The sequence below is a fragment of the Halichoerus grypus genome, chromosome 11, assembly GCF_964656455.1.
Source record: "Halichoerus grypus chromosome 11, mHalGry1.hap1.1, whole genome shotgun sequence".
Taxonomy (NCBI): Eukaryota; Metazoa; Chordata; class Mammalia; order Carnivora; family Phocidae; genus Halichoerus; species Halichoerus grypus.
The window spans coordinates 84,790,655-84,818,110 of NC_135722.1; the positions used below are offsets into that span (position 1 = coordinate 84,790,655).

At 42.5% G+C, this 27,456-nt stretch overlaps 1 protein-coding gene across 8 annotated transcripts in view; it reads right to left on the reverse strand.

Annotated features, from left to right (window-relative positions):
* NTM (neurotrimin) overlaps nt 1–27,456 on the reverse strand; it is a 943,472-nt gene that overhangs the window by 91,425 nt on the left and 824,591 nt on the right. For all 8 annotated transcript variants that reach the window (XM_078058758.1, XM_078058759.1, XM_078058757.1 and 5 more), the window contains one exon: nt 25,186–25,311. In XM_078058758.1, the coding sequence (XP_077914884.1) occupies nt 25,186–25,311 (126 nt within the window). The remainder of the gene's footprint in view (nt 1–25,185; nt 25,312–27,456) is intronic.

A 27,456-nucleotide genomic window follows, 5' to 3' on the forward strand; every position in this document is an offset into this window, starting at 1 on the left:
TGCCTTTGGAAATGTTCCCTAACCTTTCTGAGGTTTCAACATTCTTATTTGTAAAATGGAGACTATAGGGTACCTATCCCATTGGGCTGTTAACAAAGATTAAATGTGATCACAGGTATTGGGCATTCTGCACAGAGCTTGGCAAGAAATACATTCCCAAGTATGGTTGCTAAATGATGCTTTTTAACCTCAATGAGAGCAAATCATTCTTCATGCATAGCTTATATTTTATAAACAACCATTTGGATCAAAGTATTATAAATTGAATGAGTGATATTTTATATATATATTTGATGGTTCTATATAATATATATAACCATATATATATGTTTATATATGTATAGATATATGCATATATATCTCAAATATTTGATGAACAGGATATATGTACTCCTATTTTTTAAAGAATTTTTATTTATTTGTTTGAGAGAGAGAGCGAGAGCACAAGCAGGAGGGAGGGTCAGAGGGAGAGGGAGAAGCAGACTCCCCGCTGAGCAGGAAGCCTGACACGGGCTCGATTCCCAGGACCCTGGGATCATGACCTGATCCGAAGGCAGACACCCAACCGACTGAACCACCCTGGTGCCCGAGGTACTCCTATTTTTTAAACCAGCACTTCCATGAAAGGTATTTCAAAAAGGTTCCCATCATTGCTGATGACTGAGCGTATGACTAAGTGCTAAGTTCTGGTACTTCTCAACAACACCATATTGTTCAAAGAGACGGTATATGCAAAGGTGAACATTAATTAGTTGCAAGCTTTCCCAGGGGTTCACTTTTAAAAGTCCTAACGATGAGATAATCAGTAGGCACATCTAGCATTCTGTGGAACTATCTTGGAAAACACATCTGACACTTGACTTGGTCAGCTGTTTAACCACTGATTTTCCAGGTGGGAGCAGTCTCTCTGAGTCCCATGTGTCTCAACAGAAATTACCTCAGCTAACTGATAAAAAGCACCAGGGACTCTCACAGGGTAGTACAAAAGGAGAAGGAAAAAGAGAAAAAAGTTGAGAAAAGACAAAAAAAAATAATTTTAATAGTTTTTCTTCCTATTCCAATGTTACCCGAAGTACTAAATTCTAATACTGCTAATTCTGAAACCTCATCACTTTTCAATCCAATGTAACTAGAATACAATTGGAAGAACAGTCTGGAGGCTAGAGATGCATGAGAACTAAGGACACACATAGACACACACATGCACACACAACAAACGTGCACACATATGGACCCCTACATGCACACACACAAAGAACAATTATAGCTTGACAGGTGTTTGATAACACACTCTGCTTCCCAATGATGCATTATCAGAGGACTCTAGCATTTTTCATCGCCCCAAAGAGTCTGGAGATGATTCTAATGATATTCACTGAAGATGGAAGCAGAAATGACCACCTCCCTTTGTATCAGAAAACTCATTTGGGCTGACTTTGGGATCTGAGCTTTGTTGCAGAATGTATCCCTTGGCAACAACAAGGGAATGGCTTGACTCTGACATCATCTAGAACAGAGTCTTAAGATCTGGAGCTCTATGAATCATGGAGCTCTACGGAGCTCTAGGAATCATGGAAAAAGGGGAAATAAACCAAAAGACCTTCGCTTTGTCCTCAGGAGAGAATCAGGCTCAGATACAGCAATTTGCTGGTAGTTCACCTGCAAATCAAGGCCTAGGCTTCTTAATTCAATGTCTTGTCTCTTCCAAGGATATCCTACTAGAATTGAAAATTGAAAATCTACTTCTAAAGGTTAAATTTATGATGATGAAATTGTTGCAAACACATATTAAACATTTTGAAAAGTAGAAAAGTTATGAAGAAGAATACAAATAACACCTGTACTTCTAACAGTTAGCGGTAACCACCAATTAATTTTTTATGTAAAAATTGGGATTCACTTTGAAAGTGAGTGACAGGATTTCAAAGTACATCTCAATAGAAAATAAATCTCTTTGACAGAATGATCCTTTTTCTCATTGGTCAAATTATTATTATTATTATAATGTGTAAAATATATTTGAAACTATAAAATCATAATGATGGGATTCTGAAAAACTATTCATCTAGGAGATGCCTGAGGAATTCAAAAGGAATATAATAAATCAAATAGAGCACATATGACCATGATCATCCAGGAAACATAAGGCCTGTCTTCACAAATAAACTCAATGCTACAGACAGATTATTGACAGAAATGGGAGGATGGGGTAATGCTGGTGATGGTCAAATGTGGATGTGAAACCAGAAGAGCTAAGGAGTCTGCAATTACTTGGGATGGTTGGAAGGTGCTGATCTAGATGCAAATGCCTTCCTCCTGGGAGATGGTTCCCATCATTAAAACTACTAGTGAAGGCAGGTTCTCATGTTACCATAAAATACTATATGAAAAATAAAAGCAGCAACAACAACTGAACACACTTCTGCGAGGGTAAAACTGGGATCAACAGCAGACCAGTGAGCATGCTTTAAGCTGATACGATCAAAGACCCAGGACCAAGTTTGGATTTTCATGACCCCACCCCCATCTTGCCCCAGACAAAAGCAACCCAGAAAAAGACAAAGTGGGAAGAGTACAGAATGGTTTGGAAATCAGAACTCCTCTGGGGCCTGACAAATGAGTACTTTGTGGTAGAAGTCAAAACATAGCTGCCAGGTCGAGCATTACAGCTTGAGCCAGAGAGGAGCCCTTGAGGAGTGGCATGGGGACACTCTTGAATGGACCATCCTTGGGAGAATGGTTTTGAATACAGATGAGCACAATCCTAACTGCAACTTCAAGGAGTTACAAGAAAGAGAACTAAGGAAGGGGAATATGGATAAAAATAAGAATTTTAATAGCAGTGATCAGAACGGTCAAGAGTCAGTCTTTGCGTAGTGTAGATACAAGCGAACTTCTTCTCTAAAAGACTAGATAATAAATATTTCAGGCTCTGTAGGACATATGGTGTAGTTGCAACTACTCAAGTCTGACACTGCAAGACAAAAGCTGCTGTAAACAAATGGGTATGGCTGTGTTCTCTTAAAACTTTGTCTTATGTTCTCATAAAATGTTTTAATTTCAAATAATTTGCACATGTCCTGAAGTATTATTCTTCTTTAGTTTTTCTTCAGCCATTTAAAAGTGGAAATTGTTTCTGAACTCACAGCCTGTTCAAAAGCAGGTAGCAGGTCAGATGTGGCCTGCTGGTCACAGTCTACAGATCCCTGGTGTCATGAATTAGGGCAAGAAGGACTAGAGATGGCTCTGAGGTCCTGACTCCTTTGGAAATCAGAGATCCTGGACTGATTCTAAAACTAGCACATATCCAACTCTGCCTTTTGCCCTGTGATTTCCCTTTTGGTTTCTGGTCTGCACAGTGTGTCCTGTTATTCTGCTCTTTTTAAGCAGATTCAACTCCCCTCACTCACTTGGGCTACATTCTGTATAGTACTGGTGAAACGCTTAGGTGGGCTTTCAAATTAGTTATGCTGTGTAAATAAATATAAGATTTACCAAATGATAATTTCTGTTGTAACAACGGTCATAATCAAAGGTTACAATATTTGCTTTTTGAGTTTGTGACGCAAAAATGTAAAAACGTCTTTGTCTTAGAAGGCTGCACTGTACTGGGATTCCATCTCTCCTCCCTGACCTCTTGACTTGGTTGGCATTGCCTGGAGACTCTGCATGCGTTGATATAGAACTTGAATGAAGGACCATGCAATCATGTTTTCATGTTTACAAAGCACCTGTGATGTAGGACTGCTAATCTCATACTGTGATCCTATCTTACAGATGAGGAAGCAGAGGTTCACAGAGGTTAACTGGTTTGTTGAAGGTTACCCACTTAGTAACTGGCAGAACAAAGAGTCAAACCAAATGTCCTGACAGCAGTGGTATTCTCTTTCCAGTTTTCCCTGCTCCCTCCTCTCATCATGTGTGACCCTGGGATGCCAGGTGGCATCTGTGTATTGCAGGTTCTCCTTTCCCAGGTATAGACCAGAGGCAACCAATCTCCATTAGTGAAGACACGTGCTGGGGAGAAGGGCCTGGATGCTGTTGCTTTTCGCTAATGTGCCTCTGGCCGAGTTTCACCAAGGAATGCTGGATGATCAGTTGCCAGCCTCCCAACACACTCTACTTTCTTTTCTCCTTTTCTTTTTTCTCCTAATGTTTCCCAATGTGGCGTATATCATCAGATGGTGAAATAACTTGTATTTGCCCCTCCAAGCACTTGGCAAGCACCTCCTTCCTTTATTCGCACAGTGGGAAGTTTATAGTCAATATGAATTGTAATAGCTCCAAAGGGCTGTGTTCTCAGTGCTCTCCAGCTGGAGAACTCTCCCAGGCGAGACACAGAGAGAGTGACAACAACTCAACATGAAGTTTTTAATTCCCTTTCGTATCTAACTTGGATCTTGAAAGAGACACCGCTGTGACCCTCCTGGCTCTCTCACTTCCTTCAACTCACTCAGCAGCCATGGCACTCAGGGAGGGCGGCAGACGGGTCTTCTCCCACTAGGCTGCCCTATTGATTAGCTAGGCAGAGAAAAGGGTTTTCATTTTTAAAGGCACATGGAAACATCCTCAAAGCCGATGTTTAAGTATCACATGAGGATAGCAACAAAGCATCTTGATATCATCAAGCCCCGTGGACAGCATCACCTCTACTTCCAAGCTACTTTTTTTGGAAGTGGGAATGGAGGGGGCTCTTTGTCTGGCCTCACACCCTTGATGAGAGACAGGTATCCCAGCTTATGGCCAAATGCCCTTCATTTATGTGGCTAGAATGCTGCTTACCAGAAATGATGAGAACACATCCCACTTCGAGACTGGACCATTATATACCAAATAAATTGTTTTTTAGACAACAAATAGCCTTTCCTATTTGTGCTTTTTGTTTATTAAACCTAGGACATAGTATTGTTTTTGGTTAAACTTCAATTACTTTTTGCTATTTTAATTAAACTTCCATTTCTCCTCAAATCAGATGCTGCTAACTGTGAATGTGTTCTTTTTACAGGTGAAAGAAAGGATGGTACAAAGCCACGAGCAGTCACGATCTCCATTCAAAGATGTTTGTTAGGAACCTGTGGTGTCCGCTGGGTATCTAAGAAGTGGCTGGAGGTCTGACTTAAGGGAAAACTGAGGCTCTGGAAAAGGCTGTCAAAAGGAAATGGTAGCCTGTGTACCAAGAAGTCATCTAAAAATAGTACAGGCCAAACTCTAGTGGATGAACTGAGGTATTGTGGAAAGGCATAAAAATAGGACAGCCCCATTGTACTTGCCACATGGGACCTTTAACATGTCATTCAAGTATTAAGAGCAGCCTGTTCATCTCTAAAAGTAAGATAAGATGCTACTGTCACTGACAGAGATATTTACACACTAATGCTCGCTGATAGTGCCACCTTTGATGAGACAAACATTTACTGAGACTTCATTTTATACCAGGCACAGGGGCATGCATTTATATAGATTATCACATGTAACTTTACAACAAGCCCAGATACACATCCTATCATGATCTTCACTTTACAGATGAGATGCCTAAGGCTCAGAGAGGGTGGGCAATGTGGCCAAGGGGACACTGCCTTGAGAAGGGTATAATCAGAACTCAAGTCTTGAAATTTTACCATGTCATGCTTCTGATGAAGCTCAGGCGGTTTCTGGGACCCAGTCCATGCCCATGAAAGACAACATGCCAATATCTGCAGGTAGATCCAGAAGGCAAAGTTCAATTTCCAGCTGTACCTCTTACCAGCTACTTGACCTTTAACAAACTATTTAACAATTCCATGCCTCAGTTTTGTCATTCATCAGATATATATAATAATAGTATCTAAACTCATAGGGTAGTTCTAAAGATGAGATGAGTTGATGTAGGTAAAGTGTTAGCACATTATAAGAACACTATAAGCCTTTGCTACTTTTTTGTTTGTGTTTGTTTTTATCACCTTTATTACCTTAGTGCTATCCTGCACTCAGTGTATCTCCCTCCAATTTCCTCATGCTCAAATGAGAAGATTCATCAACTCTTAGGCCTGAGCTCGCTCTGCCTTAAACCTGTACTTTCTTAGAGGCCAGTTTCTAAGTAACTTATTTATGTTTAATTGTCATTTTCTGAAGATCAGCATAGACAGAGAGCTGTAATTAACCTTTTATTGGGATTCTCCCACACAGGTTAAATGACTTGCTCAAAGTAGCACTGAGTCAATGGCAGCAGTTGGAATGGAATGAAGGCTGTTGCTCTCCTGCCTAGATTGTGATAGATGAAAGTAGTTACCACTAATAGTGGAGTTATTAGGCATAAAATAAGGAGGGCAAAAGAGGACAAATGGCTACTTGAATGACATTGCAAGGCCTACCATTTATTCCTTCTATCACCATTATGTTGACTGCTAGCCACTCTGCACTTTAGGTGGTTTGGCCATTCTCTTCCTCAGAGCCAGAGTCAGGGCTATATCACAAGGTCCGTTATGCAGTAGAGCAGAACAAAGCATCTTGAATCAGTGGTGGTTACGTGTTCAGGCCTAGTCTGACACACAGTCTAGCAGCTGTTTCCTTGGGAGATCATAGGCTTTCTCAACTTGGGTTTTCTTATCTGTCAAATAAAGCTAATAGCAATACTAACCTCATATGGTTGTTAGAGAATCAAATGAGAATGTGAAAATATTTTAAAACTTAAAAATGGTATAAAATTGAAACTATTTGAATTCTAGCAAAAAAAAAAAAAAAAGATGATCTGAAGTAGCAACTCCTTTGGTTGATGGGCTGATTCATCTTGGTTTTTGCTATCGATTATAAAACAGGACAACAGTAAGCAGGAGAGTCATGGGTTCAGAGTGGAGCCTCTGCAACCCATCTGCCTGGTTAAGTCTTGTCCACCTCCATAATAGTGTACATATTTGAGCATGTTACCTACCTATATGAGCTCTCTAGTTCTCAGATCCTTCAACTACTAAAGACCAGTAATAATACCTGCGTCATAAGGTTATCAAGAAAATTAAAGAGTTTATACATGTAAAGCACATAGAATAGTGCCCAGAACATAGAAAACTACTGTAAAAATATTGGCTACAATGATGATGATGATGATGATAATGATGGAGAGGAGGAGCAAGACATGTTTATAGTAATGATGATGATGATCCCTCTTTCAGTCTTCTTTCCATGTGTATAGAATCTAACAATTTTAGACCGCTGCTATTTCTCTAATTATTGCCACGTGCATTTTTAGGCACAGAAACACTAGCTCCTAGCCTAAGAATTCAGGCTTGCCAAGAGATCCTAGGGTCCTTTACTGCTGTCCGCATTATAACAATGAAGTAGGGCTCTCATCAAGAGGTCCTTATAACCATGACAACATGAGCAGCACCACTCTACTGAGGATGTCATTGCCATGACAACACCCGAGTGGCCAAAATCAAGAGGCCTAGAAAAGTGCTGTGATAAAGAGAGAAAACATCAACACACAGAGGAATGTGACCAGTTAAGAGAAGAACAAGGACTGGCCAGTGTGGATGCTTGGCAGTGAAGCCAAAGGAAGCAAAATTATGTTGACATAAACATTGTGGTCACATTCATTGAGTTGTCCTTGATTCTCAAGGGCCAAGGGTTCTGGTTGGAAACAGAGATGCAAAGAAGTATGGAACCAATTCCTTCCAATCTTTCCATGGATTTCACAATGTGTCTTAACAATCAAGGATTTTTTTTCCCTTCTCAAAGGAAAGAAATGTCTCTAGGGTAATGTGGGCAATGAGAAGAGGACTGTTAGGACTTTGAAAAGAAATAATTTGGAGGGATTCTCAGGAACTTACTTATAGGATTAGGTGGAGAAGATGTCACTACCTGTCACTGCTGGTACATTTTTCCAGGTTGGCGAACTATTCTCCATCTCCAACATTATTCTAGATTAAACACAGATTGTCTGCTTCCTCTATCCTGCCTGACCTAGACTCAGCAACACTGAGGCAACAGGGATGTTCACACAATTTCCAGGGCATAGATCTGCAGAGAACTAAAGTGTTTGCCCCAGCTGTTTCCCCCAGAATAGGATGGGGGTTGTGTTTGTTGGCACTTCTAGAGTAGTTAGTTGGCCTTCTTATTCCACCCCCTTTGGAGCTTCCTAGAGGAGTTTCACCTGGATAATCATCTGTGGCCATAGGAGTGGCTGCCCAAGGCTCACTGAGTTCTTGTTCTGGTGGTGAAGAACAGATGAATTCAAATACACTGTTCTAGTTGAGTATCAGGTCATGGAAGGTCAAATATTGAGGACTTTGAGTACTTCTGACCTGGTCTCTAAGGGGAGGTTGAGAGATAAGTAGATGTCATCCTTAATGCTCCTTCTCATGGGCTCTTTCACACTCCAAGCAACATTTCCCTTAAGTGCTTCAGCTACCAACGTCCAGTGGGATCTTCACTAGATTTGGCCACAAAGAGTCTCATCTCTGGACAGTGTTCCTTAGTGTCAGAAACAGTCAGTTGCTTTAGCAACATGGAGACTTTGGCTTTAAGTTCCCAGATCACTCAAAAGCCACGTAGGAAATTTTGGGGTCACTCAAAATTTGTAGGTTCCTCCACATGCACAGACCAGTCTTAGCTAATTCTTTCTTTTATTTCACCTGAGGAGGAAGAAGATCTGAGAACCTTAACACAAGTATAGCTGACCCTTGAACAAAATGGAGGTTAGGGGTGCCGAGCCCTTGGGAATTGAAAGTCCACATACAAATTTTGTGCTCCCAAAACAGCTACTAATGGCCTGTCAACTGGGAGCCTTACCAATTACATAAACAGTCAATTACCACATATTTTGTATGTTACATGTATTTTATGCTGTTATTCTTTCAATAAAGGAAACACTGAAAGGAAAATGCTATTAAGAAAACAATAAGGAAGAGAAAATACACTTACAATGCTGTTCTGTATTTATATTAAAAAAAATCACACACATACAAAAAACCTTCATCTAAGTGGACCCAGGCAGTTCAAACCCATGCTGTTCAAGGACCCACTGTAATTACACAGCAACAATAGCCAAGGAAGGAATGGTCAAGGGAAGCCAGCTGCGGACTGGACTTTGGGAAAATATCCTTCTTTACCCTTATACTCCCCTCCAACAACCAACCCTATATTGTGCTATATTTTAGAGCAAAGCTTCTCAAAAGACTTTATAACCCTCTCCGTTCATCCAGCCCGTTCTCTCCCTTTCCAATCAATCTTGTCCCATATTTTCTGGCACCAGAACCATTCAAACCAGCCAGGGTCTCATGCAAGTGCATTTCCCCAATTTTCGGTCCCCATCTCCCTTGTGCTATCGATCATTCCCCCCTTTTAGGAAGCCTCCTCTTCCCTTGTCTTCCAGATTTCCTTAGTAGCTCTCTGGCCACTGCCTCACCATTGTTTGTGCTGGCACATCCTCTCATCTTAGCACCCCAATATGTAAATGCCCCAAGGTCTGGTCAACAGAATTCCCCTGTAAGCATCCTCATGTTATAGGAGGTTACAGCCTGCCTCATGGCACTGAATGCCATCAGGATGCTGCTGACCCCTACATTTATTCCTCTAGCCCCTGCACCCTCGTATAACCAGCTCTCTCCTAACATTGCCACTTGTGTATCTTAAGTACCAAGCTCCTGTTTCCACCTACAAACCTGATCCTCTTGGAGTTCTTGGTGGCAGAAAATGATATGGCTAGTCATTAGTGGCACTGGCCACAGATCTCAGTCACCTTTGATTCCTAACTCAGCCTCACAACCTCCATGTTTAATCAGTCAGTGAATCTTGGCAGCTTTAATTCAGAATATATTCCACATTAAACATGGTCTTACCACCTTCAACCTTACCATGATAGTCCGCATCATTATCATTTCTTGAGGGGCCAAAGCAGTATCACAACTGGCATCCCAATTGCTACCCTTACCCACCTCTTGACCCCTGTCTTTCTCTTCAAGCAGTTAAAATGACCCTTGAGCAACATGTATTCAATCATTTCACTCTCTTAAAACTGGCCGATGTTTTTTTTTTTCAAACAGATTCCAAAGTTTTCAACATGGTTTTCCAGGCAAGACATGATCTGAGCCTTGGGTCCTTTAATCACATACCGTATCACTCTTTGGGTCCATAAGCTTCCTCATACACACTAAGCATATTCTGTATGCATGGCCTTGGTATTTGCAGGTACCTCTGCCTGGAACACTCTTTCTTGATATATCTCATTCATGGGTTCCCTTCCCTCAGGCCTCTAGGTATCTGTCAAGGCTGCTCCTGGTACTCTATCAAAAGTAGTACCACTCTTCCTTCTTTACCACATCTCTGGGTAAATGTGTCTTTTTCCTCCACAGTACTATCGCTCCCTGAGACTAGGTGGTATATTTATTTATCAAGTATTACCTACACTCCCTTGCTGCAGCTCCACGGGGCAGAGGCTTTGAATGCTGTGTTCACCACACAGTCAGAAGCACCTAGATATGCACTGTTGTGTTTTAGATACTCAATAAATATCTGTTGACTAAAAGATGATCCTTTCTGCTTATTTATCATAATTCTGTTGTACTCAATCATTTCTGTACAATCTAACAAATCCTGATTTTTTAAAAAAATAAATAAGTCTGGAGTTGTTATGATCATTTTTGGAGAAAGGGGAGCTAACTTACATGGATGAATGGACCGAAAAAAATCAGACACCAGCTAGTTCCTAATACCCTACCAATTGCCACATGGGAGAAAAGCCAGATAGATAATCCCTAAGCCCCCAAAACAGGCAATAAGGAGACCAGTCCAGACACCTAGGAGTTCTTGTCAACATAGTCTCCACCCGCACTCTTACCCCACACTGACCCTATCACCAGGTTCTGGTAATTTGCCCTCCTATATATCTCTTAATTCCATATTCTCCTCTTCTCTCCTGCTATCTCATGATCTCCGAATTTGACCTTTTAATGGCCTCCTAAAAGTCAGTCCCCTTGCTCTGGGTCATAAAATAAAGACTTGACCTTGCCAAAAGCTACCACTGTTACCACCCCACCTTAAGGTTCAGGAAGAAAAGGGATTCCTATCCCTTACCACGGGCACAGGCTGCAGCTGAAATCTGCGAAGTGTGGTTTCACTGTCTTCCACTGGGGACAATTTAAATCCAACATGCCTCACACCAGTCACTGCCAGAGTGACTGTGTATCCGGAATGCCCCTTCCTTCCATCGTCAACGTCCTGCAGCTCTTTCATTCCCCCTTCTCCCCACCTCATGTTCTCTGGAACACCACCTACTACCTAAGCAAAATACTTTGCTGGGCCCTCAGCCTCCAGGCTGCCCATTCCCTGAATTGCCTTAAGTAATGAAAACCCAGCTACTTCCTGAGGGCAACGTTTCCTCCATGGCTCTCTCAAGAAATTGCTGGATTGTTTGTTTTGGCATCTGGAGGTGGGGGTGATGGTCCTTCTCACTCCTTAAGATCACTTGGAGACCATTCCTCTTTCACACTTTTATTGAAAACCCCTTTAAAGTTTTTGCCCTCTGGAAATGTTGCATCTTCCTGTCCTTGCTGCCAATGACTGATGTCCTGAACTCCTCATGATTCTTTGAGGGCTTTCACATGTGGCTCACAGCCCTACTTGTCACTAACCTCAGCCATTATCTGCGATGACTTCAATGTTCCCTTTGATGATTTTCCAGACAACTGTACCATCAGCTACCTGGACCCCTCTTCTCCACGGACCTTCCCTTCTGTCTCAGCCATATTCTACCACTGTCATTGGCCTGACCATGTTATTCTCTAGAATCTGCAATCACTAATTAAGGGACTACAATTTCTTTTTTTAATTTTTTATTGTTATGTTAATCACCATACATTACATCATTAGTTTTGATGTAGTGTTCCATGATTCATTGTTTGTGCATAACACCCAGCGCTCCATGCAGAACGTGCCCTCTTTAATACCCATTACCAGGCTAACCCATCCTCCCACTCCCCTCTCCTCTAGAACCCTGTTTGTTTTTCAGAGTCCATCGTTTCTCATGGTTCGTCTCCCCCTCCGATTTCCCCTAATTCGAACCTTGTAACTTTCCAGCATGCTCAACTATTCATACTATAATCCCTTGCTGACTTGATTCACTCATTCCTTGAACAAATACTGAATGTCTATAATTTGACAGGCACATGCTGAGCATTGGTGCACACAGCAGTAAACAAGAAAGAGCATGTTCCTTCCCCTCGTAAAGCTTATAGTCTATTGAGAGGAAGGTAGGCAGTACATAAATCTGGTAGCCCCACGGGCTCCTTGATGACCCTGAACCCTCCAGCTGTGTCCTGATTCAGGCCCTTTGTATTCACTGCCAACCCTGCCAAGAATGCTCTTGCTGGAGTTAGCCCAGTGTCCTCCCACAACCTTCATGGGCTATCTTCTTAATGACTCCATCCCTGTCTACTCTATTTAAGATTACAACACCCACGTAAGCCCAAACCATGCAAAGTAATCTTAATAATTAATGACAAAATATGATTTTCCTGGAGGATTTAAAAACTTTTGCCACAACATTAAAAATCTTAATGTTGGCTATAAGTGACTATGGACATAAAAATAGTAAAACTAATATTTACTTAGTACACTAAATTTGAAGTATCAGAAACATTGACAATTAAAGGAGTTTTTTGTTTAAAAAAAAGGATAGCAACCCCCAAACACATGCTGATAATCTCTTTGCCTTTTAAACTAATGTTTTCACAGTAATTACCATATAGCACATTATAAGGTTTACATATCCATCAGCTTATCTTCTGTCTCTCCCACTAGAATATAAACTCACTGAGGCCAGGATTTTGTCTGCTTTGCTCATTCATGTGTCTGCAATGCCTAGGAGTCACTTAGCAGACAGAAGGTAGCTTCATAAGCAATTATTAAGTAACATATAAGAATTCATATAGGAACAATCAAAATCGTTTTGCCAAGAGATTTTCCTGGGAGAGGTGGGGAATCCATGCCACCTTCTCTGATTAAATCCTTTTCTGGAATGGTGGGTGACAGAATTAAATAAATCAATGAAGGGAGAAAGCCATTTGTCTCTCTCTATCATGCAGATGACTGGCCAAATATCTTCAACCACGGTGACCCCAGTGAACCATTCAGTAGAGGGCAAAGCAGTGATGCAGGAAATTAGAGAAGGAACACAAGGCCTCCTGGGTGCAGAACAGTTAAACAGGAGGGGTCCTGAATCCATTATGGAGGAACTGATAAAGTCCAAAGTCATTCCTTTTAACTCTCTGTTAGAAGAGGGAAGAGGGGTGTGTTTCTCAGGGTGAGAGGCGGGTGTGAGCAGAGCGGAATCAGTCACTGTTGGGGAGAAGTGGCTAAGATGCTCCTCCTAGGGAAGGAAGAACTGCAGCTTCCTGACCTCAAATTCAAACGTGATGACCAACCTGACCGTGCAGTAATCCTTGGAGAACCTGTGTGGTCTAGCCAGGAAGGAGGCTGGAGCCTCCTTGATCTGAGAGGACTACATTGTTATTCTGCTCATTCCTTCCCAACTGTCCGGGCTCCAGTAGTAAAAGCATTTCACACTACTAAGAAGATAAAGTATGCCAAATACAACAAGGGCACGTAGGGAAACTGAATGGAGTCAGATAATGAAAAACATACCCTGGAATCCAGCAATTTCTTTTCATAGTCAAAGCTGTTAAAGTGTAAAACAACCTAATAATAACAATCAAAGCAGAAGACATACCCTTGTGTGAGCAAATGATGGTACTTAACATGAAGAAAAAATAAATCAAGTCAGAAAGCAGCGGCATCACGGCCACAGGTCCTGGTCCAGGTGGAAGGGGAGGGGTGAGAGAGCATACAACTCACAAAGGCCGACTCGGTGGGAGGAAAAGAGCTCACCCGAGAACTGAGGCAAGGTCAGCCCTTCGTGCTGGGGCTCTGTCCTTTGCTCAGAGGTATTCATGCAAAGATCCACTGAAAGGAGCCTCGGATCGCTGGGGAGGATGGAATGCCAAGGCCAAGCACAATTCCCCAGTTGGAGTCCAGTGTCTGAACAAGGGTGTGGGTCATTTTGCAAGAATGCAGTGAAGAAGTGGACAAGCCAAGGGCCATAAGCCCTGGGCTGGCAGGAAGTCTGAAACCAGACTTTAGACTTGTCTCAGAAGATCCAAAAGAAGCAATGGGTCAGAAATCAGACAGGAAATCAATACACATTAGGAATATGGATCTTAGAGTCAAAGAGACTTGGATTTGAATTTCACTTTGCCATTTCATATTTGTGGGAAAAATATCCTCTCAAATCTCCATTTCTTTATCACTAAAATGAAAATAATGTCTACTTCTTAGGGCATTTGTGAGAATTAAGTGATATAAAGTATGTAAAGCACAGTGCCCAGCAGAAGGCAACTACCATACAGTCGTAGCTCTTAAACTCAAGTGTGATCGTCTGATCACAATCACCTGGGGGATTTGCTAATGTGCAGACTTCTGGGTCCCACCTTAGCTCTGGGTTATAAGCCAGGTGATGCTAATGTTGCTAGTGCAGGGACCAGCCTTTGAGGATGGAATGTGTTCCGCAGACACTGCTGGGGCCTGGATGCCAGGAGTGCATCTTGGAGCTGTGTGACCTTGACACATTAGCCTGACCTCTCTAAGCCTCCCTTTCTCACTGGTAAAGCAGCCTAATCATGGGACATGTTTCACACTGCTGTTGTGAATAATCCACACTGCCATATGTAAATGTTCAGAAGAGTACCTAGCACATTTTTAAGCATCCACAAACTGTTATTGTTGACTTTGGATAATAGAGACTCTGGTTATAATCTCAGAAAAGCAGTCACATCAAATCAAGCCAAGATTCAGGATCCAAAAGTTGGTATGAAGTCAGAACTACACATTGAAGTCCTGGTGAGAAGGATATTTGGAATGGAAACTTTCTCCAAGCTGGCATGGCAATTCTTGGTAGATCCTCGACATGAGACCCCAAAGCCTTTAGTGGTCTCTAGGGGTGTGATGGTGAGGACGTCACTGTGGTTGTGGTTGGTGTTGAAGCCCTGCTGAGACCCTTCTCATACCCCAAGTAGAGCTGCCTACCATAGGTACTCGTCAGAAATGGGATCTCCTGGACTGGAGGGGCTGCCATTTTAAGAAGCCCTTTGCAGCTTACTCAGCCAGGGCTGGTTAGCATCTGTGGGGCAGATGATACAATTTTCTTGCTTTTATGTTTCCTTTTTTGTTCTATCAAAACAATTCTGCATAGTAACGGTCACCAAGTACCAACATAAATAGACTGACTCAGGAGAGTGTGGGGAAAGATGCTGTTAGCAATGTCTGAATTCAGCAGACATCTGATTCTACAACAATTTTCAAGGGTTTTAAAATAATTGGGTAAAACCACAAACAGTGTCTGTGGTATGCACTCCTGCCCTTGGTTTCTAGATGGAGGCTTGATTTCATATGTTCTCAATCCAGGCACATTGAACTCATTAATTTCCCCACTAGTCTTTTTATGATTCTCCTCTTCTTTGAAGTTGGAAGTTGCACAGCTATAATACTGCTTTAAACCAGATCATAAATTTTAAACTTACGAAAATGCTTATTGACATTGGCAAATTTTACCCTAACTGTATCTATCTCACTGTAATTTTACAGTTAAAGAGAATTACGGTGTTAAACAGTCATCTGTAAATGCCTTCCTCGGCTTTCTTCTTTTCCACCTTGGTTTGTGTGTCTGTGTTTAAACCGTTTGCTTAACGAGTTTCTGCATCACTTTGTCCCAGACTTGAAGTTGTGCCACTGGTTTATCTTTATCATAATAAATCACTTTCTCTGTATAGGTTGGGCCTAATACCGTATGCTCTGCTGCTACTCTGGACAGGAGATCTGCCACTTTCTATTATGATGCAATTATTTTTTTTCTTCCACCATCAATGACCACTGTAATATCTTTTGCGATAGCAATTACTTGGTTCTCCTGGGATAGCTACTTGGGGGTACTCTGGGAATTTTAATCAAGCACCTATGTTAATTAGAAAATGGTGGGGGGTGAGGGAGTTGCTGATTAAGCACCTTTGAATATCTATCCATTCTGGCAATTGACTGAGCTTAGGCTTTTGTAAGGATTCAAACTTTTCAGAGAAAAGAATTTTAATTTCCTCCCCTTTTGTTCTTGTCTCATGGGTGGGAGGGAGAGGAAGGTGCCAGCTGGGGCTATGGGAGCTCAAGTCATTGGACACCTACTACGTGTCATTACGGGGCCAGGTGCCGATGAGCACATTTAATCCTCAGTACATCCATGTTAGAAAGGCTTTATTATCTCTGTCTTAGGCTCGGTCCTGGGGACAGACCAGCGGGGAGAACCTTTTCTTATAAATTCCTTGGACTGGTTTGGGAAATTTATAATAGTAAAGAATGATGTGAAGAGATGAAGCTGCTGTATCTTACCCTATACTCACTAAATCTGCTTTTGTTTTCAATTTTGCTTTTTTTTTTTTTTTTTTTTTAAATTTTTTTATTGTTATGTTAATCCCCATACATTACATCATTAGTTTTAGATATAGTGTTCCATGATTCATTGTTTATGCATAACACCCAGTGCTCCATGCAGAACGTGCCCTCCTCAATACCCATCACCAGGCTAACCCATCCTCCCAACCCCCTCCCCTCTAGAACCCTCAGTTTGTTTTTCAGAGTCCATCGTCTCTCATGGTTCTTCTCCCCCTCCGATTTCCCCCCCTTCATTCTTCCCCTCCTGCTACATTCTTCTTCTTCTTTTTGCACCAGAAAGACTTAATTTTAAAAAGAATAGAGAACCCAGATATGGACCCTCAACTCTATGGTCAAATAATCTTCAGCAAAGCAGGAAAAAATATACAATGGAAAAAAGACAGTCTCTTCAATAAATGGTGCTGGGAAAATTGGACAGCTATGTACAGAAGAATGAAACTCGACCATTCTCTAACACCATACACAAAGATAAACTCAAAATGGATGAAAGACCTCAATGTGAGACAGGAATCCATCAAAATCCTAGAGGACAACATAGGCAGTAACCTCTTCGACATTGGCCACAGCAACTACTTTCAAGATACATCTCCAAAGGCTAGTGAAACAAAAGCAAAAATGAACTTTTGGGACTTCATCAAGATAAAAAGCTTCTGCACAGCAAAGGAAACAGTCAACAAAACAAAGAGGCAACCCATGGAATGGGAGAAGATATTTGCAAATGACACTACAGACAAAGCATTGATTTCCAAGATCTATAAAGAACTTCTCAAACTCAACACCCAAAAAACATATAATCAAGTCAAAAAATGGGCAGAAGAAATGAACAGACACTTCTCCAAAGAAGACATACAAATGACTAACAGATACATGAAAAAATGTTCCTCATCATTAGCCATCAGGGAAATTCAAATCAAAACCACCTTGGTGAGATGCCACCTTACACCAGTTAGAATGGCAAAAATTGACAAGGCAAGAAACAACAAATGTTGGAGAGGTTGTGGAGAAAGGGGAACCCTCTTACACTGTTGGTGGGAATGCAAGTTGGTACAGCCACTTTGGAAAACAGTGTGGAGGTTCCTCAAAAAGTTAAAAATAGAGCTACCTTATGACCCAGCAATTGCATTACTGGGTATTTACCCCAAAGACACAGATGTAGTGAAAAGAAGGACCATATGCACCCCAGTGTTCATAGCAGCAATGTCCGCAATAGCCAAACTGTGGAAAGAGCCGAGATACCCTTCAACAGATGAATGGATAAAGAAGATGTGGTCCATATATACAACGGAATATTACTCAGCCATCAGAAAGGATGAATACCCAACTTTTACATCAACATGGATAGGACTGGAGGAGATTATGCTAAGTGAAATAAGTCAAGCAGAGAAAGTAAATTATCATATAGTTTCACTTATTTATGGACCATAAGGAATAGCATGGAGGACATTAGGAGAAGGAAGGGAAAAATGAAAGGGAGGAAATCGGAGGGGGAGACGAACCATGAAAGACTATGGACTCCCGAGTAAAAACTCAGGGTTTTAGAGGGGGGTGGGAGGATGGGTTAGCCCGGTGATGGGTATTAAGGAGGGCACGTACTGCATGGAGCATTGGGTGTTATACAAAAACAATGAATCATGGATCACTACATCAAAAACTAATGATGTATTGTATAGTGACTAACATAACAAAATAAAATAAAATTTTAAAAAAAGTAATGAAACATACTATATATATATATATATATTCAATCTATATCCATAAATTGAATACCTCATTGTTCAAGAATCACTTACAGGGCCTGCAAACATCTGGTGCAGTAACTAGGCACTGAGGATAGAATAAAACAGCAGAACTCTTCCTGTGCTCCCTGATCCCTTGGACAAGTGGAGGGCCTCATAAGCCTATGAGTCGCGGTAAGAATTGCCATCATTAAAAATATGTGCAAAGTGCTATGGGATCTCAAAAAAAGGGGTGACTCACTTTGTCTGAAGAAAGTCACTGGAGGGTTTCAAACTGGTAGTTTTTGAGCATGGTCTTAAAACAAGAGTAGAACTCTATCCAGAAGTTGCAAGGAGATGATCTAGGGAGACCAGATGGTAAGTGCAAAGGTAAGCACACCAACTACATGGTAAATGTCAAGTTGTTAGTGTGACTGCAGTGTGTGGGGAAAATGAGGTCCAGAACCAAATAATGAAAACTCTCAGTGTCATGCCAAGAAGCAAGAACAAAATTAATAAAGAAAAGTCTCTTCTGGAATGTTCATCACTACCTTGGTGTGACTGAGTAAGTGAGTAGTGGAGGGAACTTCAAAGCCAGCCGGACCTGCTTTCAAGGCCCATCTCTCTCAGAAAGATGGCCACCTTCTATCAGGCAGCCTCCAGCCATGATGATGGAGTCATTAGAGGTAGGCAAAACCTCAAAGAAGGGCCAGACATTCCATAAAGCCTGGAGCAGAAGAATGGAGCTGGAAAATTCACACCTGCCCTCAGGAAGCAGAAATATAGAGCAGACACACTGGCCATTTCCCAAACCCACATCTAGGGTGAAGGAACAGAAAAAAAAAAAGCTCCTTCTCTCAACTGTGTCTCTTAGATTCTCATACTCCAGTAGAAGACAGGCAGGTAGCATGCAGCTGAGCAGGCTCCCTGGGCAGGGAGCCTGCCCTGAAAAGTAACAAGAAGACACAGATCCCAAGGCTTCCTTTTTCTCCTCAGGTCCCTCTTTCTTTGGAACTTAGGCTACTTGCCACCTGGTTTCATAGCATGGGTGGCCATGACTGGAGAGTTAATTTAGTCACTGAGTTCCCCTTAGCTTACTGCAGAAAAGATTTATGGCCTGTGCTGATTAACTACAGGGAGACCCAACCAAAATGAGAGTCCAAGAGTTGTCCAGAGTTGGCATAGAAATCTTTTATAAACATCTTTTTCTTTCTTTCTTTTTTCTTTGTGTGTGTGTGTGTGTGTGCTTTTTGGTTCTCACCTGCTGGGTGGTAACCATGTGTGGGTAAGGAGATGCTTTTAGCTCCATTTTGTCCTCCTTCCCTCCCATCCGTGGCTCTTCTTTGCTGGAGAGGTTTTTCTTCTCTGCCATCCTAATGATCCCTGTACCACATGGGGTCCCTGATGCTGGTGCTGACAGGTTGCTCATTAGTGCCAGGGTGCTGCAGTCAGCCGATGGCATGCAACAGCTCTGCTCCTGACACTTTTTCACAGAGCTGTCCCTGGAGTCATGGCGCCTGCCAGCCCTGGTTGAACCCATGCTGTGTTACCTCCGGTGCCAATTAGTGCTACAGTGTCCTGCTTGGCTGGGGAGGAAGACCGTCAGTGCTGACAAATGGGAAAATATGTGGGTGTGGCGGGGGGGGGGGCGCACAGAGGGAAGGACTCAGGGCATTGGCAAGAAGAAGAGCTTCCATCCAAGGGTCACTTTGTCCTCACCAACTTGGTGAGGCTTTTGGTGCCTTTTAAAAACTATGAGAAACAAGGCCCAGAAAAACCAACTGCTCCCTGGGCCCCTTCAAGTAGAGCAAGACAGCTGAGGTGGGAAGGGAAGAGATTTGGCAGTTGCAGGTATGGGTCCATGGCACGCTGTGGAAAGAGATGGGTTCCATAACAAGGGCTGGGTTTGGAACCTAATCGACATGTGGTCCTGCTCTAATTCTGCCCCCCAGAGTCTTTATATGGCCCTGGGAAAAACCAATCAATCTCTTTCCCACTTTAATTCACATACGATGGGGGTGGGAGGGCAGGGAGAATTTTTCAACTAACATTTCTCTTTTTTTGTACTTATTTCTCTCTTTGTATTTTTATTTTTTTTAACCCATGAGGAGCAGTGGATTTTCCTATATTGTTGAACTAATTTTCCCTGGCAACATCCAGGATTATTTTATGAAACTTTTGGGAGCTGCTGAGGGTTTAGGCACAATTAGGGTTGGGAAGAATAAGACACCAAAAGGATCAAGAGCCCCAGAAAGGCCAGATGAAGAAGAGGTGAGAGAAACACACACATGGGGAGAGTGACTGAGAGGAAGTGAGGGGGACAGAAGGGAGCTCACAGAAAACCCACTTTCAAAGTCACTTGTGAGCCTTCTCAACTTTTTCAAAAGAGTACTTGAAAAGGAGTCTCTCCTTCAAGGAAAAGTCAAGCCCTGCCACAGCAGGTCCCCCAGTAGGGGAACTTCAGGGAAGGCTTGACAATCCTGTGAAGACCAGAGAAAATGTCCTGGAGACTCCCCAGTAGAGTTTCAGCAGGAAACACACAGGTCTCAACAGCAACATCAAAGTGGAGGAGAATTGCTCAAGGATCAGGATGAAGTCTTTGAACCAGGAGAACAGGCTTGCCTCTCTTGCACTGGCAAAGGTAAGTGCTTATTCACTGAATCAAAAAATACTTCTTGAATGCTGTCTAGGTGCTGGGCATTGTGCTAGAAAGTGAAGAAGCAAAGTGAGATGTAGGCCCTCAAAGAGATGTAAGTCTCAAAGAACTCATGGATCAGAAATCGGGACATCTCTGTAAACAGCTCACTGGACCTTACTGAGACCTCAACCAATAACTGGGTACAAAGTATTCTTTCAGCAGCCTTGGTGATGTTTTTATTTTCAGTGTTTTGTTTGATGGGAGAGAGGGGGAGGTCGGTGAGTGCACTCAAGAGGGCAGCTCCATTAGGATGCTCAGTGATCCCTGATTCCATATGTATAGAAGAACCCACACATCAGTCATCAGACTGATGCCTTCACCTGAGTTTCACGTTGGGTTCCTGGGGTGTGGCAATATAGGAATCTCAGCCTCCTCTCTAAAGCTCTTCCAATCCAACAGCAACTGGAGACATAAAAATTGGGCTTTGAGAATACTTTTCCACGAAGAGAGAGGTCCTAAAAAGCACCTTTTAGGATACCCTGAAAGAGATGGTATTTCTATTTACTTAGGGAAGACTCAGAGGAATAGAGGACATTAAATGTATTCTTTTGGACACAGGAAGTCTAGAGCCTAGGGCTGTGCAAAAATAAATTCTTGCATGCCTAGACGAGGACAAGAGACAAGGCACAGAGCCATAAATGGGGAATGTGTCTAGAGGAGACAGGGTCCCCTGATGGCACTCGGGCCCCTGCAGGAGGATGCTAGCACTTATACAGAGTTTGGCAACGGGTCAATCAAACATTCGTGCAGATCCAGGTGGAATTTCCATGTGAGACAGGGAAATGAAGGCACTTCTTTCTGACAAGACCAAGGCCCGTTCAGGTGGAAACAACATCTGCACACTCCAAAACAGCTGTGTAGTGAGAGGGCAGGTATCGTTATAAAACTCAGGCACTTTCTTCTTGACCTCTTAGGAGTGGTAGGTTCATGAGGGGAACTAGGAGACATATTGCCAATAATAAGAGGAAACTACCTCCCAGGATGAATGGTAGTACAGAGTTGTGGCTTGGGAGGCCACCTTGGATATGGACAGTTGACAGTGGATATGGATAACTGACATTTTCCCCATCTGATGTAAAGTGTTGGCAGATGGTCTCATGGACAAGGCCCCTCCACCCTCTTCCAATCAGATCTCACTCCTAAGTGGCTCTGTATCAAAATGTATGAACCATCACTAAAATGGTGGTTAATACTCTTATTCTCCTTTTCCACGTAAGAGGTGGTCAAGGCTAAAAATACATATTCTAAAGAGGTTTACATAAGTTTATTTCAAGCAGCACCCTATGAGTTATGATGGAAGAAACTAGGATTTTTCAGAAATGTACAAAACAATTAGATCGGTCTAGAGGGAGAAAATGCAATGAAGCCATCAGTGTTGCCAATGTGCTTAGCCTCCATCAGCTATCCATTCAGGAACTATAATGGGTATGTGTGTGAGAATGGTCCAGATTGAAACATGATCTACCCACACAGAATGGGACAAAAGATGACAACAGCTCTCTGCCTCTGGAGTCTTTACTGAGAGGTGTCATATCTTTTTTTCTCCAAGGAACCCCAAGCCTGTCCCAACTTATTTAAAATAAGTACCCTTTTGGAAATATTTAGTGGAGAAAGATGAAAGTCTGACTGCTAAGGTCTCCAGCTTCAGTTCAGATCTGGCAACAGCCCAGTGACACCTCTGATCTCCAAATAATCAGTCACAGGGAAAACAGCACCCTGGTGAGTTAGAGGTGATTAGTTACTGCTTGGCATGTCTCATCAGTTTGAATCTGGGATAGATAATCTGGACCAGGGATCTGGAAAAGGCTGTTCATCTAAATTACTCTGATCCACAGGTAGATTCTGATTATCCTGCTCCTCTCCCCTTGATCCATCTTCTGTTTCCATAGCAGCCAAAACCCCAGTAAAATGGAAGCATCTGGCAGAGGCTCAGGTAAAGTCCCCCAGAGAAATGAGTTTGTTGGATGGCCACAAAGGGGGAAAAGCACTCTAAGATGTGCCAGTGTGAACTTCAGCAAGATGAAAGGAAGAGGGCTCCAATGCCAGACGAGAGACAGAAGTAATTGTGAGAAGAGAGGGTGGGGGCTGGGGGCAGGGAGGAAAGGAAATGTGGAAAGAAAAGAAATTAATGTACAAATGTTTAAGATGCTGAGAGAGAAAGGGAAAGTAAAGAATAAAAAGACAAAGCATGAAAGAGCAAGACAAAAGGAGAAGATGTACAGAGGAGAAGGGGGGGAAAAAGACCCAGAAAAGGACAAAGAGCTGAAGAGCCAGAAGAGAAAGAGAAGATACCCGACAGAGACAGAGAGAGACCTGCACGAGGGAAGGGCCCAGTGTCTCTTGACATAAGGCAAAGTGGGTCTACCTGTGATGATGAATGTTCCACAGATTCTAAAGGCACAGACAGCCCTGGCATCCAATGGCACTGGGGACTCAGCATTAAGGAGTGATGAATGGTGTGCACCGTGGACTTAGAACGTCTGCCCATTTTGATGGCCCCTCCTTCTGATGTGCCCCAGGGCCATGTCCTCTCTCGGATGGTCCTATGCACAGCAGAAGCCTCCTCCCAGATTTTGGGCCAGCCCATCATAAGGCCATTCCAAACTGATAGAATCGCAGACATGCGGGTACTCTCTCCAGTCCCTCTGCTCACAGTGGTAGCGTCAGAAATGGTTACATGGGATAGCTCGCAGCAATTCAGGCCAAACACACTGAAAACTTCATGCCTTCTCTAAGAACCTCCAACAGGGCAATGGTTTTTATTTAAAGATCCAAGTGGAGTGGACACTGCGATGCTCTGCCACCTTCAGAAGGGAAGGATGTCTGCTCCAGCGGATCATGTGCTGCTGGTGGGCAGAACTCTGGTGCCGCCACTTACGCAGATTGTCTCACCTAAAGACCCCTGGCCCAAGGTTACGATCGTTCAGGGGACAGCCCAGATTCCATGACTGAATGCTCTGCTGGTGTAAAAGACCAGCCTCTCGCCTCAACAGAGAGCATTGCTAAATGGTAATGCTAGCTCCAGAACTCTCCACAGCCTCACCTGAGACATTCCACTGGTCTTCATGCAACTCAGCTTTTCCCTTGGCCCAACCCTGCTTTCTTCCCTTCCCTTTCACTGGAGTTGATCCCAAGAGCTCCTCAAATAAACTTCTTGCACACCAATCGCGTTCTCAGGGTCAGCTTTTGGGGACCCAACCTTAACACTAAGCAGATATCCACTACTATGGTTCCTTTAGAATCCTTAAACCTGCAGTACTCAACAATACACATACATTCATGCATACATGCATACACACACACACACACACACACACACATATACATACTTACTTAAATATAGTTCACATTAACCAGCAATAAGCACTGAAATGAAACACCTTTATTCATATCTCTGCTCAAATGTCACCTTTTCAAAGACCTTCCCCGGCCAAACTCTGGTTCTTTTGTCAATGTAAACTGCTCTATCTTCTCATCCTTTTCCCCACCTGTTATACTGTATATTCATTTTTTTGGTCACTTGTCTCCTGAGATGTAAGCTCATGAGAACAGAAACTTGTATGTTTTGCTTTATTGCTTTAGTGCTCAGAAGAGTGCCTGGACTATTACAAGCAGTCAGTACATATTTAAAAACAAATGAAATAATTTAATGCACCTTGCATAAAAGCTAGCTTAATGATAAATGGCATCTCTCCTTAAATTCTAAAGGTTTAATGTTCAATCCATGAAAGCACAAAACAACACTTGGTCTGGTCTCCAAAATATCTAGACATTTAGACAAAGCAAATTTTTCAATTTAGTCACACATTGCTCTATATTTGTTATCTAGGATTAATCAGAGTAAAACAACAACAAAACCACAAAGCAATTAATGGGCTAGGGACCAGATATTTGTCAACACTGAAGAAGCAGACTTGGACATTTTCCTTTTAGGACTATGGCCATTCAAAGCTTTCATTCATCATTGTATGTTTGTGTTTTCAGTATCTTACAACAACCACCTGAACAATGCCACCAGCACTGGTTGTTCCATCAGCAAAGAGGATCAGTGGAGTTCACCCGGAACATCTCACCACCATTTCACCCAGAAACAACTGGGATTCATTTCCCCAGGATTCAAGAGATCCTCAAATATGATTTCTGAAATTTTACAAGATATATTCCTGTCTTGCAGAGAACATCAAAATTTTCTGCAGAACCATGAGTACAATGTTATCAGGTTATCAAAAATGTAGGACCCTTTGGACAAAGTCACCAGTGCCATGACCTCTTAGCCATGGCCAACAATTCTTCAATTTCCTCTCTTACCTTTTGGGGAGATGTGTCTCCAGGTAACCGTAGGCTCTGGTCTACCTGTTGCTATGCAGGTGAGGCTGATATTGTTCCCTTCATTAATGGAGATATCTGAAGAAATCTCCACAATTTTGGGAGATACTGTGGAAACAAAACAGAGAGAAGCGAAATAAAAATCTTGTTAAAACATTTCTTTGTTGTCTTACAATGATAGTTGGCAGAACAATGCAGGGGCTGAAATATCGGGGCTGTAGGAGTAAATGATGAGAAATTAGAGGAATTACCTTAAACTAGAAAGAAAATATCTTACCTTGAATTTAGCTTCTATTTCCTCCCATTTAAACACAGAGTCAGGGAGTCTGAATGGGAATGGATTCCACTGCAATATTGCAAGAACTGTTCTCCTAGCCTCCACCCGCTTCCTTCTCCACTCTCACCCCCACCCACCTCCGACACACATCCACGAGTCATTCTCCACACTGCATTCAGAGTCCTCTTTATATAATGCAATTCTGATTTTATCATATCTCTGCCTAAACACCTCCAGGTGCTCCCTATTGCCTACCTGAAAATACTCAAGCTTCTCAACCCTGCATACTGCACTGTTCAGAATCAAGCATCAATCTGTGTTTCCACTGACATTCCCAGGCATCCCCCCTTTCTTTACCCTCCCTGTTATCCCTGACCCGCCATGTCCTTCCTGGCCGTCACACATTCAGGATCTGTATTGTTCCTTATGTCCTTCCTGCAAAACTTCTAGTCATCCTTTAAGGCCCAAATCAGATGCTACGTTGTTGCAGCTTTCCCTACCCCTACTCCTCTCTGTCCTCCACAAATTTAAGTTACCGCTGCTTCTCATCTGTGTTCCCAGAGTACATTACACATACCTGGTGGGGAGTCAGAGGGCACACCAGTTAGGCATAACACACTTGGTCTCTTTTCCTTCTGCACCCTAAATTTAATCCCCCAAGGAGGGGAGGGATGTATCTAATTGGTAAAATTGGGAGTAGGACCCCTGCTTCCTTCAGTCTTTCGTTTTGGAACCAGGCTTCTCTTAGGAACCTATATTCTGTTGCGGTCCTCCTCATATATGATTCACAGGGACAGCAACCCACGGGGACCTGTAGACCCCACAGACAGCCAGCACTTGCCTGTGTGCACTTGTCTCATCCTGGGGATCCAAATTAGAAGCTTCTTGTTGCTGCACTTCTAAGCCTAATTCTCTAGTACCATCTTTACCCCCAGTGAATGTGATATTCAGTTCAAGTATGACTGCTCATTTGTCTTATCTGCCAATTGGTGTATAAAGCAAGGATGTCATTTATTGAGCTCCCAGACTATAATTCTTGGCACTTATCCTACTACGTTTTGGTTATTTGCTTAGCGTCTCTCATCCACTAACCAAGAACATTTTGACAGCCTGAGCCATGATGTACTCATATTTATAGCCAACAGCAAAAGCCGAACCAATATTTATAGAATGGAATTATAATGGTATTCAAGGGAACCACTTTCCAGCCTGCTACATGTTCGTAACAACATCAGGACTGGATCACTAACACGTATCAGTTCAGCCCATGGACACTAGTTTTGACACCTTAGTTCTTTACAAATTAAGTGGCCCCTCCACCCAGCTCACTTAGGGTTCTTCATATGAGGTCCTTCCCTTGAATAAGCCCCCATTTGAGCCATCAGAGTGTGCAATTCCAAGGCACATCATCCACCCAGTACACAATGCCAACTCTCCTGCTGGAGATCCAAGGAAACCTAAACGTCGACCTTATTCCCTGTCCCAAGGCCAGAGGATGACCCTCAGGTGGAAATCAGATTGATTGGAAATTTCCGTGATTGCCTTTCTTCAACTTGAACTTCTGATTGTGTTAAGTTTTCTTCTCCATGAAAAAGGAGTATCATGGCAGTATCTTCTTCTGGCCTTCGTTCTTGCATATTTTCTCCCACCCCTTTCTTACACTCCAGCCAACTGAGAACACTCATTAATAAGCATGTGTTGCAATTTTGGTTCCTAATCCCCATGCTCTTGTTGCTGATTTTGGTCACTTAGGCTTTTCTCCCCAACCATGTATACCTATTGGAACTGTTCAAGGTACGGTTGAGTTACCACCCCTTCCATAACATCTTCTAGATATCTCTAAAAAGATGCGACCTCTCTTTCCTGGGGATCCCATAGCCTCCTCCAAGGCATTTAAAATAAACTTGCTTATGTTACCTCAGTCTCACCTTTCTTCTATGCTATAAAGTATCCGAATATAAGCTACAGAGCAAGAG